General features: G+C 38.8%; 1 protein-coding gene across 1 annotated transcript in view; it reads right to left on the bottom strand.

The window, feature by feature from the left end:
- Positions 1-2,508: 2,508 nt before the first annotated feature.
- FAM204A (family with sequence similarity 204 member A) overlaps positions 2,509-23,471 on the bottom strand; it is a 31,513-nt gene continuing 10,550 nt past the window's right edge. Inside the window, exons 6-8 of the mRNA XM_065894679.1 lie at positions 16,492-16,581; positions 3,008-3,114; positions 2,509-2,705 (exon numbers count right to left, since the gene is read on the bottom strand). Coding sequence (XP_065750751.1) covers positions 2,654-2,705; positions 3,008-3,114; positions 16,492-16,581 — 249 coding nt within the window. The 3' untranslated portion in view covers positions 2,509-2,653. The remainder of the gene's footprint in view (positions 2,706-3,007; positions 3,115-16,491; positions 16,582-23,471) is intronic.

Here is a 23,471-nt window from a genome sequence, read left to right as displayed (position 1 = left end):
TAGTTACATTAATGCCATACCCATGGCCTGAAACATATTAACCTCAGTTAACAATACCTGACATTTACATTACTCATCTAATTCAGTCATTCTGGTGGTAGTAAACGTACATGTTAAAGCTTCGGGAACTGAAGTTACTACTGATCCAAAAAGAATCTTTATTTCACTGTGACCAGACGGAGAGGACAAATGACTACACTTTGGGGGCAACCTGGGTTTTCCAAGAATAATGTCCCCATTTTAATGCTTTAATGAGTAAAATGTCTAATTCAAATTAAAACAGATTAAAAGTAAAGTGTTCCCAAATGACATGGCAGCAGGGTTAGCCCAAGAAAACCAGTCCCTTCCTCTCCCTCCAACCCTCTTCCCCTCCCACCCCCTCCTCGGATGCACTGTTTTAGAGCCTTTCAAAACCCAGGCCCCGAAGAGCGGGGCCTTAGGCGTCATGGCTCCCCTTCTCAAATGAATCCCCTGCTACCTGATCCCACCATAATGCCATCTACTCAGGGAAAAAGCTCCCATCCACGTGGGACCTCTGAGTGCGGGAAGTGGGCAACCTCTGGCCCCGGAGCAGGCAGAAGAAGAAGGGTCAGGGGAACTCCGGGTTCAGGGGCTCCCAAATCAGACCCTAAGGGAGGCCACTCCGGCAAGGCCTCAGCACAAGCAGAGTGGGGATGTGCCTGCAGGGGTCACTCACTGCTCTAAGGAAGTGGATCCAGGGGGAAAGGCGGGCAGAGACTGCAGGGAGATGCCTGTGCTGGGGCCCTCTGCGTGAGAATACTCATACCTGCCTGCTCAAAGCGAACATTTTTCATGCTTCAGACAAAACCACTGGATTGTGTAGCGGATATTTCCCCCATGAAGGATTTTTTTAGAGGAAAATTTCCTATACTCTAAGTCTGTATTCACCTATAAGGAGTTTGAAATAAGACGTTGTAGCTAAGCAGGGTATGATCATATCCACAGAACCCAACAGGGAATATTAAATCATAAAATGTTAGATTTTCCAATATTTAGTCTGACTATCTCTCCATTATGAATTCTATAAGAAGGTATACAATCTCTTAAAATCTTGCTTTCTCTATTATACTGGCTTTTGTCACCTAAGTGGAAGCAAGATACTATTTTTGTTCTCGTAAATAGCAATTAGTTGCTCACTTATTCCAGAACACAGAAAAAAAATATATGCCACCACAAATAAGTAAAATTTGATTACTGTTTGTAAGTCTAAAAATAACAAAATAGGGCTTCCCTGGTGGCACAGTGGTTGAGAGTCCGCCTGCCGATGCAGGGGATGCGGGTTCGTGCCCCAGTCCGGGAAGATCCCACATGCCGCGGAGCGGCTGGGCCCGTGAGCCATGGCCGCCGAGCCTGCGCATCCAGAGCCTGTGCTCCGCAACGGGAGAGGCCACAGCAGTGAGAGGCCCGCGTACCGCAAAGAAAAATAAAATAAAATAAAATAAAAATAACAAAATAATACTACTACTAATATCATCATGACTCATTTTCTATGTTCCCGAATTTATATTATCAACCTAGAGAAAGTCTGTGTCGGACAGCAGACACCTCTGATGAAGGCTGAAGAAGGGAAGAGACCTGATGAAAGTCACAATAAGCAGTCCTTCACCTCCACTGGGCACCAAGAGGAGGTGCCAAAATACCTAGGCCTACCCCCAAATCACAACATCCAGCTGTGGTCTTGTCCATCAGCTTGTGACAATTTCTCAAAGCCCCTTCTAGTTCGGACTACGAAACACACTTTCAGTGAAAACCACTTCCCAGGGCACCAATCCCCGTTATCCTCATTCATTCACTCAGTCTCTCCAGGAGTGATGGGGAAGAGGAGAAAAAATAATCAAACCATGTTTGTTCTTAGAAGGTTCAGAGTTACCCTGTCTTGAGTTATAACTGTCTAATACTATTATACCAATTTCTCTTCTAAGAACTATCTCATAATTTAAAGAACGACATGGCTGAGAGAGAGATTTAGGAAGACACTTCCAGGCAGAGAACGTGAATTTAAATCATCCTCTAAATACTACATTCTGTCCTTTTTAAAAACTGTGATATTTAATCTGAAGGTACACAAAAATTAATCAATTGCTTTTATTATGTGACTGTGAAATATCAACTCTACTGTCTCCAATAAAGAACCAATAATTACTTTTATAACATTAAGATAAAGTCATTTGTGAAGACAGTATCTTTCTTGCACTTATGACTAATCCATTATAAACAAATGCCAATCTTAAAAACACAGCTCCAGAATAAGTGCAGTTACATTGAGTACAGATAAGAAAGTACAAGGAGCTCATTGGCTATGCTATACCAAGCGGATGAAAAGTAAAATTGATTTTATACTGAAGGTCTATATAAATAAATAAATAAAATCCTATCTTTCTTTTTTCCTGTATGTATGCTTAGATTTCTTGTACAAATAACAGAATGCTCCATTTCATTCACTTCAGCAGGATGAGCTCTTTAGAAAAAGACTGAAAAAAGATTTGATAATCAACTTCCAAATTTTATGCTTATTTTTTTCTATTTCCATCAATTTCCCAACATAGTTAACATGAACAGGAAAATCTTTTCAGTAAATTAAGCAACTGAAGACTCAAGTGAAGTCTCAAAGGTCTTGAAGAACTCTGGCAAGTCACATATATCCCATGTTGCTTTTGGTTTCCCACCTCTTCTTTGCTTCAAACCTAAAATGAAGAATATGAAAATCCCAATTTATTTCTAAATACTTTCCTGAAGTAACATGTTTACTAAGTGCCAAAGTAAAATAAACTTTAAAAGTTTTCACATACTCCATCAATTACAAAATAAACATCGAACAGGAGGAAGAAATGCCTCCATATTTATAATCTGATAAACATTCAGCAAAGATACAAAGAATAAAATGAATAACAATTACACATAAACTGGATTCACCAAATATATCACAGGATTTCTGTAATTCCTATGAATTTAGCAGAATTACTAATTTAAAAAATCTTGAACTCACCCCCAGGCAAGTTTCTTCTTTTTTCGAGCAACCTGTGAATTTTCAGCATCCTTTTTGGCTTTTACAAAGTTGTGGCAGGCAATCGCTTTGGCAATTTTTACACCAAGCTAAGAATTACACAGGAGGAAAAGTGAAAATAAATATTCTAGCTGATACAAGAATCACAGTGATACAAATACTCGAGAATTTGTGGGTATGAAACCCATGTCAGCGTTGCTTTAGACACGCTAAGAACAGAAATTCTTATGCTCGGCCCCCAAAACCACCGAATTACAACAAATGCAAAGATGTAGCTAGCCCCTATTCTCCTAACCTCCCACAGACCTTTATCCCAGCTGTACCAGCCTCCCAGTCTCCCAGACGAAACTCCTTCCCACACTAAGGCCCGTCGAGGGTCCACGAGGGCTGTGGATGAAGATCTTGAAGCGCTTTCAGCATTTCAGTAGGCCAGACAGGAATTTACCCCGATAAGGCTGCACAGGCTGACAGAGACATCCAGTTTCTTTGCTCTGGGCTAGAATTACAGAAACTCAGTATGGGTGTACCCGTTATCTCACGCTGATCAGAAGCTCAGATTGGCAGTCATAGATGTGATTAATAAAACACAGGAAAGCTAATTACTACTTCATAAACAGTTTGTGTGATGGGCAATCGCTTGTCACTCACTGATAGAAAAAGGAATACAAGGGGTGCCAAGAGGCAAAGAGGCGGGGCACCAGGACCACAGTACCGAAGTGTTCCCTCTGCCAGTCGCCCGTGCCTGCATGCTCCCCCCTTACACCCATCTGCCCCAGTGCTAGAAGGTTGAAGCAGAACAAAGCCTCCTCTCAGCCCCACCCCCAGAAGTCATCTCTAACTCAACCCAACAAAGTCTTTGTTTCTTTATTTCTCTAGCCCTTCAGCTTCTGTGCCATAACCCATGGTACAGCTCTCTGACCACAGAGCTGTTCCTCGGCGAGCGTCTCCAGGACAGGCACGGTAATCCCCTAGTTTTGGTGGGCTCTGATTTTAAAAACGCCCAGCTATATGGATGGCTCAAAAGTATCTGTTAAGAACCCAGGTTAAACAACAAAGGCTAAAAATCTCTTCCTGTTATTTCTTTCCTTTTCTCTCTCTGTACACAGCCTACTGCATTTCAGTAGCCAGCAGACTTGTGGACGAGAGGCAAGGACCCAGAAGCTACTCTCAAGTCAAAGTATTACAGCCCAAGGTTTAGGGACCTGCTGGCCAACAGTGAGGCACGGCAGGCGGTCAGGGGCTCGTGTGTAAGGAGAGAAGCCGACTTAGGAAAGTGAGGTTTGACATGCCCAACACTCCTTTCAGCTCATCTTGGAGAACAGTTTCCTTTAGAATGAAACAAACAAGCAGTCATCAAGCACTGACTGGGGTTTATAAATGAGAACAAAAACAGATCTGATTTTTCAGTCTAGGAAAGAATACACATAAAGAAGGTAAGTAAATGGAAGCAATACGACAATCAAGCCGGCGTGCTGAGGTAGTCGACACCAAAAGGAAAGCCACTGAAGGAAGGAGGGTCGATTGTGGCTGTGAGCCCACCTGGGGAAGCAGACCAACTCGGAGCCTTCCTGACACTCAAGCCAACACTAGCAGCAGCATCTTTTTTCACAAGGACGACATTCATTCAACCAATATCACAAGGGCACAAATGCATTATTTTGCCAGGCACTGTTGCAGGCGCTGCAGATACAGCTGTTATAAAGAGGGCTTCGGGGGCAGCTGGGGAGAAGGGGTTGCCAGTTACATCTGACTGCTTCAATCCCGGACCTGTTCTTTTGGCTCTCTTTTCATTTCCAGTTCTTTATTACAGAAAAATTCATATAAGTCAACTATAAAAAAGATTAAGAATCAAAGGGCTATAGCATCATCATCTAAGGAGAAAACGAAGCTCTGGAAGAAAGCTCTGGAATCATTTATCACGAAGATGGATTTCCTATCAACTGAAACGCCATTCACTTGTCATAAATGTAAAAACATCAAGTTACGCCTGTCTGGTTAGGCTAGTCAAAACTGCAGTAACAAACAAACCCCCAAATCTCAGTGGCTGAACTTTTATTTCGTGTTTCACTTCATGTCAGCTGTGGACTGGCAGGTCTCTCCATCTTGTGGTGCCAACATCTCAACACGTGGCTTTCAAGGCGCTGTGGCAGAGTTAGAGACGGCCAGAGGGTCTCACGCTGGCTCTTTAATGCTTTAGTCCAGAAGCGACACACAGCGTTTCTGCTCAAAGCCGTCTGGTCAGAACTACTCACAATTCCACCTGGCTGCGAGGCGGCTGGCCACAGGGGTGCTGGGGGACATCAGGGGAACACTAAATGCACCTAATGAACTGTCTACTGTCATAACATGCAGCTTGCCGCCTGGGTTTAGGAGGTACGCTGGGTCTCTCCACATTCGTGTAGGATATTTAGTCTCCTCTCTGTCCCCCACCTCCAAAAGATAAAACACAGAACTCAGTATTTGCCTATCTAATTATATTCCTATGTTTTAGATAGCATATGCAAATTTGAAATATGATATAGTTTTGCCAGGATCACTCCCTAACTGAAGTTCCACTCAGCTAGTTTATCTTATATTTAAATTGAGCCTATACTTTTGAGCATGAAACAAAAATGACCTGAACTATATTTGCCACGTACCATTAACCCCGTGACAAAATTATTTCCTAAAACTGTTGTAAATTAAGACGCAGCTTACAGTTTTAGCTTACTGAAATTTCCCAGTATGGATTTTCTGGTTTGGGGATAGACAAACCAAAGAGCATCTCAGTGTGTCTGGACACTGACCGTGGTCATGTGATTTAAATGGGGCCTCTTCAGCATGGTCATATACTCTTACCATGTAAAAGATTTTAGTTTTCTAGCAACACGAAGGACAAACCCAGCACAATCAGCATCACAGTAAAGACTGAGAGCACATATGCCACAGAAGACATAGCATAAACTTGTTAAAAAGCATTCATTACAATGTAAGAAACATGTATTTACATGAGAGGGCTCCATCGCTTTGTAGACTAATTAAATATAGTAAATGATTAGGTACGCAGGCCATACGTTCAAGCAGACCTGTTTGTAGGAAAGGTATATTTTCTAACTGTATTTTGCCTGGGGTTAGGTTCAATGAAACGTTCTTTAACTGATGAACATTAAACAAGCCTGGTCTAATGCATTTTACAGAAAGAATCTTTTAGCTTGTAATGATGATGAAAAGTCTTATGAATGTTGTGTCCTTCCCATGCTTAAAATGAATGTTTCACTTATTCCTGTGGAGAAAGTAAAAAGAAAGGAAATATTTGGAAATATGAAAGGATCATGAGATCTTCTATAGAAGACACAGTTGAGAAGAAACATGTTTTCTCAGGCAAGATGACCAGCCCAAGTTCCAGAAGATAAAAGAATACCGTGCTATGTTTCCGTATTACAAACAAACAATATAGGCCCACAAGAATCCCCCTTCTGCTTCTCTAAAAAGAAAAATGCATCTTCGTGCCCAATGTAAACATCACAAAAGCTTGGTCAATGGTTTTTATATTAAAAAACTGTTTCAGGTCATCAGATAACTATAGCAACACAATGTGGGAAGAAATTTTTTTAAACAAACAAAAATATATACAGAATTTCTTGTATGTGTAGCCAAAGTATCAGCATTTTCCATATAGAACATCCAATATTTTGCTGCATTTTAATTAAGGTGTCTAAACATTATCACAAAGAACTGCAAATTGGTCAGAGCAAACGGTAAGGAAAATTAAGCTCTAAAGGCTTTTTATCACCATATTTCAGGAACCAAGGGTGTAAAATGTTCTAATTTGGGATATATTAAAAGCCATAAAAGGTCTTTCAAAAAGATTAATGGTACTTTGCTTGGATTTAAGATAAGGGCTTTAGCTGGTTGGAAAAGCAGGGCCCTGGCTGGACCCTTGAGGCATTCATCTTTACAGACACTTGGAAGATTTGTAAAAGCGTCTGCATAACCTCAAGCAAATGCACCCGGCGACATTTTTTTAATTCCTTTCAATTTTACAGGTTTAGCATGCGTAAATCATATTGGGTTGTAAAATAGATATAATGGCACATCTTGTAACACAGTAGAGATTTTTAAAAGACAAACTCGCAAAATAAAGTTCATTTTTCTCACTAAACCTTGCCCTACTGAAGTTTGCCGGTAATCATTTGAAGCATCTGATTCAAACAGCTTAATCTAGCATCACTGTAAACTTCTTATCCATTTCATAAAATACTTTACTCATCTTTGAATTACTAGCTTGTAACAGATTTATGAAGTTTTCCTCCCTTCTGAACATTTTCAAGGCACTTATTTAAAAATACCAATTATCATACTTTAACTTTTGATGGAATAATAGGTCTCTATGAAAAAATATTTATGCCATTCTCTTTTGTTCTTTAATTAAATGAAAACAGATGTTTTCTGAAGTAAAGCGGAACCATTACTGGAGCACTTAAAGTGTTAAGGTCTTTAATTTCTATATCAGTTTGGTCGACAATTCATGATTGTCTTTACTCGAGCTCAACATTAATGTCAAGCAAGTTACCTAGGAGACGAAAGAGATCAAAGAGACAAAAACCCCTCCAATGTCTGATTAATCAAGCCTGCAAACAGCTTATTTCTTTTCGCCTGCATGCAAGTATGAAAATGAGATTCTGGGAGCCGAACATTGTGCAGATTTGTTCATTCTTATCAGAACAAAGCCAGCGGCAGCTTATTTCATGGATCATTGGCACTGTCATCAGTGCTACACAGAACGGGTGACAGCTCCTCATTTTGAGGCTTGAACAAAATTAGCAAAAAGTCGGCACAAATTAGCCTCTCATCTTTTTGGTAATATGACATTATTCATTTACTTTTTATCCAATTTTTAATTTTTTCCTTGTCAGCTATCCCTTTCTAGTGTCTCCTGCATGGCATCACAAAATGCCTTCTTAGAAACAAGCAGAGAAATAGCCAAAGTTGAAATAACATGCAAAGTTCAAAAAGCAAAGAAGAAAAAGCACTTCCAAGGACTGATGATGCTTTATTTTTTTTTTTTAGTAACTTTCAAAACTTTGCAAAAATATTAACAGCTCAGAACACCATGCAGTTAAGGAGTTTTATGAAATCGCTAGTATATTTCAATAAGGAAGATGATGTGGCTAATGTATTTCACTCAAACCACAATTTAACATGGCAGGTGCTATAGTAGATTCAGGATGTCTCCACTCGGATTGGTACCTTTCTCTCCACGGTCATACCTGAGATGCCAAAGCTCTGAGGACAGCAAATAAGCTCTGCCATATCCAGGCATTTAAACACTGACTGTAAATCAAGTCTTTTTCTCTCTGTTAGAGGAAACAGCCCAATTTCACTGTCATCTTAAAATGTGCACACACAGGTTTGCATGTTTGTGTACTACTTACACCTATGTTGTGTACACAACTGTACAAACACCTATTATTTATTTTTATACCTACAACTTCATTATCAGTTAAATCCAAATGGTTTTTATTTCAAAGCATAACCCAGCAAACCCTGTTTTTAAAATACATTATAAGATATATTTGTATAGACATATTACATATATGTGTGTGTGTGTGTGTGTGTGTGTATGTGATTCACCTTGCAATTTATAAAAAAATTTTGTATTTGGTCCATGAGGTATGAGAAGATAGACTTTGATTCATATCCTCAACTCTGATTTCATAGCGGAATAGTTTATATAACACCTGGTTTAATGATGACTGTTAAGGCTTCAAATTATATGTAGATTACAGTATTCCAAAGCAGGGAGAAAAGATGTTATACTGTTGAAATCACTCCCGGATACAGACATTTATATTCAAGCAACTTATTCCATTCATAAGGGAAAAAAGCATTAAAAAATTAACCATAAGCTGTCAGATGCTTTACACAGTCCCCATCAGAAAGACAGTTTTTTTAAAGAACTGTAGTACTGTTTTCAGCAATTTCTTTATCTCTGTTCTTCTAAGTAAGAAAGCTTATTAACAAGCTTTGAACTTAAAATCACATTTACAATAATGTGCCATCAACAGTTTTATAAGCTAATTAGAAAAAGATTAATTAATGACTGGCTGCTAATAAAATGGCAATCATGAAGAAAGAAACCATGGGTGCTAAGCTTCAACTACCACCAATTAAGAGCTAATTACAAACAAATTATATATGTGTTTTGCTGTGGGCTTTAATTTACTAAAATGGTTTTAATTAAAAGAGAAAACATGCTGATTAATTGAACTGCAGAAAAAATCTACAGTATAAACTGTGCTTTGTCTGTCTCTTTAATTAGACTTGTAACATCTGAATTTCTTTTTAAGGTTTGTTAAAAGCACAGATAAACATAATTAAAAGAGAGTATAAGGAACACCATTCTAGGTGATCACCCAATCATACCCCAGAGGTTAAAAGAAAATGTCCTCAGTGCAATGAGATCTAAAAAGCACACCTAGAAGCCTGAAAGGAAAACCCATCCCTCGGTACCATTTTTATTTTTCTCTTGAAGTTGGAGCATTTCTAAAATGCTCCAACTTCAAGGATGTACACCATTTTTTATAGGAAAGAACGTATCTTTAGGTTCCACGTAAAGGAATTCAACTAGGCCTTCCCTCACCTGGATAGGCATAGCTGATTTTCCATACGATGCGCTAATTGTTCATCTATATGAAATAACTGAGTTACTTTTAAGAACTAAGGAGAACAAGGCTTCAAAGAATTAAAATCACCATTTAAAAGTCCCGCATACTATGCACAGACTACAAAATGACACACAGAGGAACATCTAAATTAAAAAACCACTGAGAAATGACCAAAGTTAATGAAAGTGAGTCAGTTCTAGATGATCCTAAATGGAAGCACACACCCCTCCCTCCGTGGCAGGCAGAGCGCAGCCGGCTTCCCCAGGTGGCTGATCACTGCCAACTAGCAAGAGCCTGTTCAGTGAGGGCTTTCTCTCCCTAGTGTCCTAGATTCTCTCCCAATGCTAATCAGTGAAATATACCACAAAGAAACTGGTCCTACACTCTGCTAACTGGAAAGAGAAAAAGAAAGAAAGAAAGAAAAAGTAAGGGATGGAAGTCAGCGTTAGGAAAATTTCAAATAGGGGCATAAAACAAATTTTGCCAGAGTTTGCAGGCATTAGATGACTTTGTATGAAATAATATATTCTTCATATACACCCCTCGTACTAGCAAAAAAGGAAATCTCCTTTCTGTAAAAATAAAATGTTGAAATGGAGATATTTAATTTTAAACTCTTAATATGTACAAATGAGTACTATTTAATGCATTTTCACTTTGTTTACCTTACCTTCAGTGGCTAGAAAACACAATAATTAAGAGAATAGAAAGCACCTGCCAGCCTTCATGGTTCTAATGATAAATTCTTACAATGGCTAATTGGAATACACGTTCAGCTTCATACCTGAACAAATCATTTTACCTTTGCAATCACGGCTGTTAAGATAGTTCTAAAAGTAGTCACAAAAACAGGAAGAAAATAATTTTGCTCTCTGGAATACAGAATAAAGAGTTTAGAACCATAAGACTTGCTTCACTATAATGTCTTTCAATTTAGTCTTTATTTTGTATGTGATGCAAACACCTTTCCTAAAATATCGAAGCTCTGAAAACAGCACTGATGAGAAGTAACTTCAAACTGATCAAGTTTGGCAGCATCCCTATCTCAAAAATGTAAACAAATGTTTCAATTCTGAACTCTAGATGTGAGAATGCTCCAGGTACTTTTTGATGGATAAATCTGTCAAAATTGTACTATTTGGGGCAGGGTGTTTTGCTTTTTTGCGCGCGGCGGGGGCGGGCAGTGAATTCAAGCTCTTATTCCATCAGACAACACAGCATGTACATCGACATAAAATTAATAACCAAAATGAAAAGGGTGAATTGTAGCCAGAATCCTCCCAGGGAAGCTAAAGCCTAACAAGGAACGGTACTGGAAAAGTTCTGAATGCTAGGGCCAAGCGCTGTAGCATCTGAAATATTTCTGAGAAAGGACCACTTCTCACATGTTAACATAAAATACAGATGCTATCTCCTCAAGTGTGTGTGTGTGTGTGTGTGTGTGTGTGTGTGTGTGTGTATATCCCTCTCCAATGAGAATGCCTTCAGCTTTTCTAGGAAATGGCTCTAAAAATAGAACTTAGGCAACAAATTAATAATCTGCCCAAATTTAGAGAGTATTTAATGTATTGAGCTAGGAAAGAATACAACTTAATCAATTCAAACATTAGTTTCTAAAAAGGCCACTCCTACCTTTGTTATTTAAATATTAACAAACTATTACTATTTCAACATTATTAAGTTTACCTATGTTTGGAATCCAAAAATCTAGGTAGTCTATTTAATAAATTTAATAAAGTTAAAATTAAATTCTCAGTTTAATTCATACTGCCAATGTAATATTTATCTATATCTATATCTATAAAAAGAATACTATCAAAGTGAGATACTTTTTTAAAATCATTTTATACTTGTGATACCTTGGTTAGGTTCTAAATAAATACTATACTTAACAGCACTAAAGGCTGAAGTCATTGCCTTAGGCCTCCATCCAGAAGTTGCAGCAAAAGAGCTTTAAAATGTGAAACATTTTATTCTTTACTCCAAACTGAAAGGTTTTGGCCTTAGCAAAGATGGTAGCAGATTATAACCAAAATATCTCAGATGTGAATATTAAAACCTCGCAAATTATTTTTTTAATGACTATTCTAAGTTATACGAAATGGTTATAACATTACAACATGAAGTATGTACTGCTGTTTTCAAGGAATTAAGTTTAGCTGGTGCTGCCGAAGGCCATCCTGTTTGAGTCACTTACAGAAAAGGCAACCTTTAAGGGCATGAGGTATACAAAGCGCAAACCAAATTCACAGGCCACCTCCCTTCCCCGCTCATTTCTGCCCTGACATTGTACAGCTATAATTGAAAGCAATAGATGTAGCTAACGTAGGTGTGACTCATTCGATGGGAGAAACTCACTGCTGCCAAACCACGCTGGTTTTTATCTACAGCAGGCTACCACGAAGACGCCTAGAGAAAACTTCTCTTTCCAAAATGGGAGATTCAGCTGAAATGCAGCTTACTTTATTAAATCTAGGCTTTAGCACTTAATTTTGAGATACTTGTTTCTTCTGGTTTCTACAAATTGGTATGATCTGGATTGTAACAAAGATGGTGTGCCAGAAAAGGCAAGTACCAAAGGATGGCATTTTCGAGGATCACTATCAATGAATGGAACGCCCTTCCAATTCAGGCCTGAGGTTAACAAGCTACAAATGTGCTCAAACACCTGTGTGCATGTGCGTGTGTGAATGTACTCGTATGATATATATATATATAAATAGTATTGTTTAAAAAAAGAACTTTTGTTTTCAAATTAGAACAGTTTCATCAGTATGACACAAACCCAAGTGTACTTTTCCACTTTAGCTCTCCTCCAAGATTGTTAACAACAAAGAAGGATTTAATCAACAGGACTTTTCCACTTTAGCTCTCCTCCAAGATTGTTAACAACAAAGAAGGATTTAATCAACAGGAGGGACAGTCCCAAAGCGACCACATTACTACACGGCAAAACCAAACTTGATAGCACAATCTAGGTTTCCAACATGTGAACTTAAGCCATCCCCCAAACCAGATTAAATACATCTTTAACGTCATCATTAATTTAAGGGAATATGATTCTGGAAAAATATGTGCTTGCTGTGTCAAAATGCTAGCGCACTGACAGCTTTGTTCTGGCATGCCAGTTTGTTCTGTTTTGTTTTGCCCTGTTTTGAGGAACTGTTTTCAAGGCCCATTCTCAGACATGGCTCTTCTTTTGGCTTCATTTTTCTCAATACTGATGCCGCCCTATTGGTTTCACAGGCTTATAAATGTTAAACATCGAAAATTAGTTTCACTTATTATGGTTGGAAAAGGCTTTAAGAACTCTGGGGTCTGTGCCTCTGAGCAAAGGCTTTATCAGCAAGTCCCAGTCACTGCTTCTTAAAAAAAGAAAACGGTACTGATTAAAAACCCATATACCTGATTTCCAAAAGGACACCTACCATGCACATATACATTTAATTCATAAAGAGTTTCTGCCCCAAACTCACAATTACTTACTTTGCAAAATCCCATCTTTCATATCCACAGTGATTCGCACCAAGGAGATAAACATGAGAAACTAAACCTCAAACTAAACTATTCATTCAAGAATTCCATCTTGATTACTTTAGGTATTCTTCGCGGGTGTTTAATTAACACGGCATCAGTATCTCTCCAATGTCTGTGTCTGACCAGCAAAAACTTTCCAGATGTTTTTCCACTTATACAAGTAAAAGAATAGGGCCCAAATTATTGTTTTGCCTTTTAATCAGAATTCTTTAACCCCACACTATATAAATTTCTTTTACTAGAACAAAGCATTATACTTGTATGGAAGTAAAAAGAACACTTGGGGAAAGTGTTTACTATCCTTACAAGTGCTAAAAATAGTATAAATTCCTAAAGCAATCTCATTCATATGCCATGAAGTGTGACAGGAAATAACAACTCTTAAAATGGAAAATACCTGGCCAGTATTATGCAATTCCCATTTCTAAAATAGCAGTCTGACAAAACAAAACACAGAAACTTAATATTCTCAAAGGAAACACAGATTTCTGAGGCCTCGGAGGCACTACTTCTGTTCCCTCTGACAAGCAGCTTCCTGCGGCAGGGAAAGGAGAGCTCACGCGTGGCCACTGATAAGGCAGACAAGGAGGGAGTGAACATGCAACCCTGGTGGACACAAGGCCACTGCAACCCCAGCCCTCCCAGCGCATCACTTAGGGAAACTGTATCCAATTCCCAATTGACCAGGTTACTGAGAGATTTAGTATAGATACATAAAAGATTCTAGAATCCGGTATCTCACTGAAGGCACATTTTAGATCTGATTTGCCAGGTAAAGATGAAAAGTACAATCAAATAATGTTTTCAAGATCTTACTGTAATAATAATTGTCTTGAGCAGGAAAACAATCAGCAGTGAATACTAAAACTAGCAAGTAAAGAACAGTGAGGAAAAGCGTATTTACAGTCTCAAATCATCTCCCACCTCTCCATACGATACTCATAATTATATAGGGAAGAACAGTAACGTTATAGAGGGGAAACCTGGAGACACCACCTTACCCAAATAATCAAAGGAACATAAGCAATAAATTGGACAAATAGATATCACATGCCTCCTGATATCTTGCACTGAGAAGGACACAGTATCATTTCTGTGATCTTCCTGCCAAAAAATGCATAACCTGAATCTAATCATGAGGAAGCCTCAGACAAACAAAAACTGAGGGGCATCCTACAACATAAGTGGCCTCTACTCTCCAAAAATACTAAGGTCCTGAGAAACAAAGACAGACTGAGGAAACATTCCAGATTAAAGAAGACTAAAAAGACATGACCAGAAAAAAGAAAATTTTCTTTTGCTATAAAGGAAATCAGTGACATATTTGGTAAATCTAAATAAGGTACATAAATTAGAAAGAATGGTAAAGCAAATGTTAACTGTTAACATTTTGCAAATTTTGCAACTTGCTGAAAGTCTGAAATTATTTCAAGATAAAAGATTTTTTTAAAAAAAATCAAAGTGTTCAACTCTTAAAATTTCAGCATTACTAACTTTACCTAAAAGGAACACAGTGCTGCAGTAAAGTAAATGCTTCTCTCTGAATTCCCCTGGCCTCTGGTATGGGTGCTAAAAAACAGAAAAAAGACAAAAAGAACAATAGCCAGCCATGGATGGATCACGGGCAGCCCACATTCTAACGTTATAGACCAGGGCTGGCATTACTCTTTCTTCCTTTAGCAAGGCAAAGATCTGAGGAAACTTAGTGACTGAAGAAGCCACTACAATAACTAACAGCTAACACTGAAATCCTCCTGAGTTTGTGGTACCATTCAACACACCATCAAATTCACTGCATTCAAATGTAATACCTGAATCTTTCTACTTGGAAAGAGAATAATAAAATGCTATTATACTCAATGAATGCTATAATCAATGAAATCAAAATATGGTTATTTTAAAGATGAAAAGAGCAATTTTCAAACTGAAAGCACAAGAATATCATAGGCTAGGAGGGATGAATGAATCTTACCAAAAAAAAAAAAAAAATCCTTTTTTAAAATCTCACATTTTTGAAAGGCCACATAACTGCCATTTATGCTGCTTCTTACCTAGGTCCCAAACTCAAGCTCACAGCTTACTAATTTTCTTTAGATTAGCCATTAATAAATGCACATACATATACATAAACATTATAAATGGAAGTATCAATATCTAATGTGACAACTGATTTTAAGGCTTAGGGGGAAAAAAAAGACAACCTGTGAATCCCTAAGCCTTGCTTCTGAACTGGTTTTCTCCCCTACATGAAAGTATAAATCCCAAAAGATACCTGTGGCCAGCAACCAAAAAGAGAAAACAAGCCAACATACAGCCACCAATGGTAGATGTTTTGACATCAGCAGATGTAAGAGTGGAATGGTGTTTCCATAGAAGAATTTACTGAAATAGTAATTTCACCACTAGTCTTAGTTTAGAAAAAATGTTCACAAAAATGTGAATAAGAAAGATCAGTGCATGTGTCAAGAGTTTACACAGGTGACCGATGATATTCTCTATGTAATTAAACACCATGGAGTAGTTATAGTTTAAGAATGAGGCAAAGAAGGTAGGAATATATTAAAAAAGAAAGCTTTGATAGAGCTTTCTTCCTAGAAACTAGGACAAAAAAGATTTACAAAACAACAACAAAAAAACATATGCCAATTATGAGCTCTTTATGTGTGACTTTACCTAGCGATACCTGGCAGTCATTCCTAATTGGAGGAATATTCCTCCCAGAGGGTGCAAGTGAGAACCTTCTGATGCCTTGGTACTTGGAAAAAGAATATTCAATAAACCTACTAGTTTTATACTATAGACTACAGGTTTTTAAAAAAAGGCTGAAAATTCTTTAGGGTTGAGGCAACTACTTAGAATATGCAGTAAGAAAGCATTCTGGGGAGCAAGGGTTAGGAACATGTTGAGAGATGTGACATTAGAACACACGGCTGCCCTCAGGGAGAGTTAAACTGAGTTAAAGATGCAAATGGAAAAAGAAAGCTAGCCTTTTAATCATAACTGGCAAAAAGCTCTCTGAACTAGATGAAATCTAGGGGTTGAACATTAATCATGGATTATTTCCAGCACAAGATTTAGATCAGAATAATTTAATAACATTAAAGACAAAAATAAAACCCAGCATTTCGAAATAAAAGGTGGATTTAAGAGGGAAGAAAACGGAAAGGAAAATCTTAGGTCAAATATTTGAATACTGAACTCACTCATGATCACAGAAAGAACATACGCTCATTTTAGAAGATCTGGAAGCACAGAAGAGTGTCATCAGTTGGGCTGACTCACCTCTCGAGTAGCTAGCTGATTGCTGAGCTCCTCAGCCTTCTCAATGTTCCACTCTTCCACAGCCTGGTCTATGCTCTTTTCAAGGCCCGACTAGAAAGAAAAGAAACCTAAAAGTTAGAGGCAAGAAAGAAAGGCAAACATTTGCTAGTAAAGACTACGTCACAGGACCACACCAAACACATTACACATTTAGACTACTTAATTTTCACAATGATCATATACGGTAGTTGGTACCACTCCCATTTACTGATGAGAAGGTTCAGAGGTATTAATAACTTAGCCAAGGTCAGATCATTTCCTGAACTAAGAAAAAGGAGATGCAAATCCAAACTTCTGTGACCCTAAGGACTACGCTTTCCCTTAATAACAATATAATGCTAATGATAATAAGTTAGAAATTATGGCATGCTTATTATGTGGTACACCCTGTGCTTAGTACTATAAGAAAGCTCATTTAATCCACATAACAGCTCAATGAAATTATACCGTTATCCTGTTTTGAACATGGAGAAACAGAAGCTTAGACTCACTAATTTGGCCAAGGTCACAGCGTCTGTAAATGTTAAAGCCACCGTCACATGAATCTAGGTTTGCCCAGAGCCTGTATTCTAAACCACCATTTTCCTCTGCCTCTTTTCACTATGGCCTATTCCTGTAACTTGAGACTTTCATTCAACAGCCCCTCCTAGTCTCTGACGATGGGATGGGTACTAAGTTGGATATTAAACATGGGAAGAAAGTTACATATAAGAATGATTGTACTTTCCTATGGAAATGTTATTTACTAGTTGAAGATACTTCAGGAAATCACAATGAAAATTTTCATGGGATCACCAAACAGGCTGTGTAGGATACATCATACTTTATGGAAAGATGCTTCTTAGAGTTAAATAACTGAGTTTTAGCTTATGGAAATAGTTACTAAAGAAAATATAACTTTTTAAAAATAGTCTAATATATGCTTCTTAGAAGAAAATTTTATCCCAACGATGGCTTATCTAGTGTATCTTCCACATTTTCAGTTAATGGACTTCTCCCTCCTTGACCTAATAAAAGAAGTCCAGGGAATGTCTCTTCCAGCAGTATACTGCTTGATTATACCAGTCAACTAAGAGAAACTTTGCTCCCATGTAGCCTTTACTGAAACAAGATTTTAAAAATACCCACACAAAATCTGCCTAAAACGATTTTTGGAAACAAAGACCAGCAAGGTTGTCACTGATGTCTGCGTTAAAGTGAAGACTGTTCCTTCTCTCGATCCCTCATTCGACAACCCAAGGGCCTGGAGGATGATTAGGCTTCTTTTACTTGCTCCCGACTGGAGTCTGAGACTGGCATTCAGTAGCCTCTCAGAGCCTCAGAGCCCAGGCCGTGCTGCTCTACTGTCCTTTTCCCATTCTGGTCCTGTGATCATCCACCAGTCTCCAGAAATTTCTCTTTTTTGTATTTCTGCAGAATTCTTCTCCTGATAGTCCAAACAACGTCCTAGACTCACTCTTCCAACATCCTTCATTTTCAGTGCCTGCTAAATAATACCCCACCCCAGAATCTATACTCAAGGCCAGGGATTCTCCAAGTGTGGTCTGTGTATCAGGTCAGGTCTGCGAGTGATGCCAGTCTAGGAACTGAGCTTGTGCCAGTGTGCAAATCAATTACCTGACTACGCACAGGTTTGTCTAGCTGACTTTTTTCAGGGGAGGAAGGGTATGGGATGGGGACAACAAGACTTTCTCAAAGAAGGAAGTAGTACACTGAGTTACACTCAGGCACAAGTTCTTTATTTCCTGGAAGCCCAATACTTTGAATACGCTTGCTCTAGGCCATGTAAGAGCTTTACAATCTAGGATTCTCTCTAAACACAAGATTCTGTCCTTCCACTTACCCCAAGTCCTCGGAGCCAGTGAACCGGCCTTGTCTTCATTTGGAACCCCATACTCTGTCACCATCATATTTATTCTCACAGTCCTTCAGCCCCTTCCTGGAGTCTCCTATCCTGCCTCTCTGGTCTGCAACCCATGATTAACCTTTTCAAACTAGACTCTAGGCCAAAAGTTCTCAAAGTCTGAGTCTGGACCAGCAGCATTAGCACTACTTGAGAACTTGTTAAAAATGCAGATTTGAATCAGAAACTCTGGGGTTGGGGCCCAGAAATTCATTGATTCTAACCAGGCTAAAGTTTGAGAACCACTGACCTAAGCAATACCTTAGGCAACTAAGCAACTTTCTCCAACATCACATCTTGTTTTGGTTGTTCCCAACCACTTGTTTCCACTACTTTAACATCTAGGTGTCCCAGCAAAGTCAGAGAAAATCAAATGACTCAATTCACTGGCTTTACTAAACGCTCTTTATCAAACTCAGCTGGGTGGGCTCTCAGTTCTGCCCTTGAAAGTTCCCACACTCCTTTAAGAAGTTGTTGCATGTCTTTTTCATTTTTTCAAATACCCTCAACCCTACCTCCTTCCTTTTCAGCAGATTATAACTCTACCCCTACTTCATGAGAGGCTGAGGTGGTGGGAGAGAGGGAAGAGGATAACCAAGGGTACGTATGTACTTTCTATAATCTTCCTCTCACCCGCTTCTCACTTACTCTGTCCTTCCATCCTTATTGCCTCCAAGAAGGAATCATCTCTCTTCCCAAGACTTATCCCACCTCCTGTGCTCATCATAATTCCACCTGCTTACATGTTAGCCAGAACCCTTCTCTTTAAATTTTCTCCCCTCTCTCTCTTTTCTCCATCTTTCTCCCATCCTATAAATAAGCTTGTCCTCCCCAATCTGGACCAGGGGCTGGATGAGATGACACAGCTCACCTCCCTCAAACTGATTTCTTCTTATGTCGGTACTTCATCTCTCTCGAAAGCAGTATATCAGCTGTCCCATGTCATCTCCCATTCTTCTCTATTCCTTCTGTCCTCATCATTCCTCTGAAACTGCTCCCTCTACAGTCATAAACGATACCATTTGTCCTCCCATCATCTCTTATGTCAACTACATCCTCATTCTTAAAACTATCTCCCCAAATGTCTATCTTAACTCTCCTCTGATGCCCTTTATCTCCTCCTGTTGTCCCCTCATTGTAGCAGTCCTCAAGGTTCTGTGATTCCCCTTTTCTTCTTACTCTTCCCTCTCCTCAGTATCATACTCGATCCTAGGCCTTCAATTATTTCTTATAAGCTGCTTTGTATCTCTAAATAATTCAAAACACCTGACCTCTCCCCTGTACTAAGACCTGTGTCTCCAGCTGCTTGCTAGTCATCTTCATGTTGAAGGCCTTGCAGAGGCAGGGTCTTCCATGTTTATCATGTGGAAAAGCAAGCTCACCAATTCCTGCCCCGACTCTCCTTCAGGGGTGACCCCTAGTCACCCCGGAGAGAATCCTCCGTTATATTCAATGCCTCCGATCCCTGGCTCTTATTTTCACTCTGTTTTTGTAGTGTTTCTCATGTCTCCCTTCTGCGCTTCCTCAGGGCCTCATCACCTCTTGTTTGTAAGGTTTCAACCCTCGTCAAACTAGTCTTCTGTTTTCCTAAAGCAGATCCCATGTCATTACCCAGCTCCAAACACTATCACTTCTTTCCTCGTTTTGAATAGCACCCAAATCCCTTCACAACAGGGTCCCCAAATGCTTTCTCAGCCCCATCTTGGGCAAGGCTGTACTTCCTATGCTCTGGCCACATTTACCAGTCTCTTCATACTCCCTGTGCCTCTGGATGTGTTTCTCTTTGAAAAATCTTAACCACCCTTGTAAGTCTCATGTCGAATGTTACCTTCTCTATCTCTGCAGGTTCCCTCATGCCTATACACCCGCTGACCCCACAGCACCCTCCCCGATGCCCAGTACCTAACCGCTCCCTGCTTGCTGCCGTGCCTGCACGCCACGTCTCTCTCCAGCACTTTCAACTCAGCAACCTAACAGCATCCATTCTCCAGCCTGTCCTGCTTATTCCACATAATAGGTCTGCTTGTTTCCCTCTAATTATTTAGGCTTCCTGAGATTATTTAGGACCTGGGTGCTGTACACCTTTACTCCAGGCCCTAGGATAATGCAGATCTCTTTTTACTACCAATGCCCAGGAACTAAACCAGCAGTCTGCTTATTTAGTGAGGCATTTCGCTGCAGCAACTGGCTAACTTAACACCCTTTGGTTGCCACAGAGCCACAGATTACAGTTAATGTCACAAAGTGGAAAACAAGAACATTCCCCTTTTCTGGAAACTTATATGAACTGCTGGGCCGATAGGTATAATTTTCACTTAAAAATAAATTAGCTAAAATTACAAATCTCTCTCTCCACCATCAACTAACTCCCATTCCCCCAGCCATTCCAAGCAGCATCTAATATAGTGGAAAGAGTGCTGGACCAGGAGTCAGAGGACACAGTCACAGCGCCAGGTAAAAGAGGTACTTAACTCATAAGGCTCCGTTTCTTTCAAGAAAATGAGAGAATCAGCTTGGATGACCAAAATTCTCTCCTAGAAATAAAATCCGAGAATTCCACTTACATGGTCAACTTTGATTTTAGCTCTTTTAAAAGTTTTTTTTTTTTATTTCAACAAAGTTTCGCTACACATGACTGTTTTTTTCCTCCCTTTTCTTTTTTCTTTCTTTTTTTTTAGCAATTTATTTAAGTAAAATATAATAGTTCTTTTTGGCTCTGAAAAATTTCTGGTTCCACAGGCACACCCAAACTCTCTGCTTCTATAAGAATATACTAACATTCCAAATATTTTCAAAATGCTCATGTTAACACAAACACACACAAAAAACCGGAGGTAAAACATTTCCATCACCTTAAGACTAAAAGTTAGTAATAGTTTACAAAGAACATGGTTGCTGAGGTCAGACGTGGGTTCAAATTATAGCTCCTCTACTTACTGGCCAAGAAACCCTGGGTTTTGTCCCTAAACCTCTATAAGGTTGCAGTTATCTCACCTGTAAAATGAGAATAATGCCACATTCTTTGCAAAGTTATGGTAAAGGTTAAAAAAAAAAAAAAAGTAAAATACCTAGCAAAGTTTTTAGATCATAGAAGTCATTCAATAAATAAGCTATTTACATTGTATCTATCAGGATACCATTGAAACAAAAAGAAGGTTCAGCTCTGTATTACTACAGACCTCATTATAGTTTGTCAAGGGCTCAGACCCAAGTATAAGACCCAAGATTTCAACTGTGAGTCAGTAAGTAGTCTCATGAAATAAGATTTGAGTATTAAAGCTTTCTAAAAGTCTTAAGTTGGACCCCAGAGTAACCTTTATTGGAATTATCTAGGGCATCTTTCATACCACAGGAGTGGCAGGGGGCACAGAAGCACTGCTGATACTCTGCAGGTCCTCAGCATGCTCCTAAGAGGCCTTCTGGCAGGAATCGAAATTGAGCTTCAGATATGCCTCAGTACAGACAAACTTAGGGATGGCAATTTGGCCCCAGGTGGAAAATCATCTAAGGCCAGTATCTGACAGGTTCCCATGAGGCAATAAGTAAGCTCCTATTAACAGTTTTGTTGCAGACGTCAAGGCAGTACTATAAATATCTAAGAAATTTATGGGTATTAGGTTTAACATTAAGGACTAACCATCCATATGTGTGTAGTAAAATCTCTTAACATACCGATTAAAGCTCTTTAAGTCAAACTGTAACAATATATTTCTAGAGAAATTTTGCTATTAAATATTTATTCAGATAACATATTCAATTTTCAAACCTTAATACAAATGAAGTGTCCACTCAAGTTTGTTGTTCTATGATTAGACCTAAATACCTAGGGGAAAAAAATTAGGTAATCTCTCCATAAAGGAGGAAGAAAAAAAAGAACTAAGAATTAAGTGCTACTACTTTTACATAAAAATCACGCCTACCTAAATTATTTGAATCAGGTAAGTAAAAAACTAAGTTGGACTGTTACTTCAGAAAAATCTAGATTTGGGACTATTTTACTTTTCAACCTGCTCTGTTTTCTTAGACAAATCATGCTAGGCTTCAGTTTCTTCATCTGTATTGTGAGAATAATACTGGCCATACTACCCACCCGACGGGGATCACATAAGGATGACGAGAGAATGGTTTGTACCTGATCCCAGGGGAACAACATGGTACCTCTACACCCCACCATCCACCCTACCCACCCAACACCCGCCCACTCAAGGCAACCAGCCTGTGATCTTTGTATTGGCGCTCCGTGTAAGATTCTAGTAAGAAAGAGTATTCTGCTAAAAAAATAAGTTTGAAAAAAGCCGTACTATACAATAGCAGCTTCCTCTCATAAACAACTAAAAATTATCAAAGACATTGTGCAGTTACTCTCAAAATTTTTAAAAGTACCTCTGGTTTTTCTTGCCAAAAAGTATCCATTAAGTATACATAAAACTACTTTCAAAAAGGACTGACTAATCAAACTGATTCAACTAAAGAATACTTGAGACATTTATAATGAAATTGAGTAAAATTTATTCTAAAGAAATTCCCACATAGACACAAAACAATTGTTATGATTACAGAATTATTGATAAGTGCCGGAACTGCTGCCATTAACACAATTATAGCTGTATTTAATACAAAGAACACGTTAAAACAGCTTTGGATATTAGGAAGATTACATTTTAAAAATATAAGTCTCTCTGCACTGTCAGGGAAGCAGGTGACAGCAGTGTTGTAAATACACATCCTTGGTTGAGCAACAGTTTTGGCTTGGCAGTGGAGAAAGAAAGAAAGAGAGAGAGAGAGACAGAGGAGAGAGAGAGAGAGAAGGAAGGAAGGAAGGAAGGAAGGAAGGAAGGAAAGGAGGGAGGGAGGAAGGAAGGAGAGAGAGAGAGAGAGAAGGAAGGAAGGAAGGAAGAAAAAGAGAAAGAAAGAGAAAAAGAAAAGAAGGAAAAGAATAAAAAAGAAAAAGGACTACACGATAGATGTAAGAAGTTTGTTTTGTTTTACCATTCTTGAGAGTTGAGTGATTGAGCGAAGAGAGACTAAAAAGGGTCTC

The sequence above is a fragment of the Phocoena phocoena genome, chromosome 16 (genome assembly GCF_963924675.1).
Source record: "Phocoena phocoena chromosome 16, mPhoPho1.1, whole genome shotgun sequence".
In the NCBI taxonomy this organism is placed as follows: domain Eukaryota; kingdom Metazoa; phylum Chordata; class Mammalia; order Artiodactyla; family Phocoenidae; genus Phocoena; species Phocoena phocoena.
This window is presented reverse-complemented; position numbering and strand designations above follow the sequence as displayed.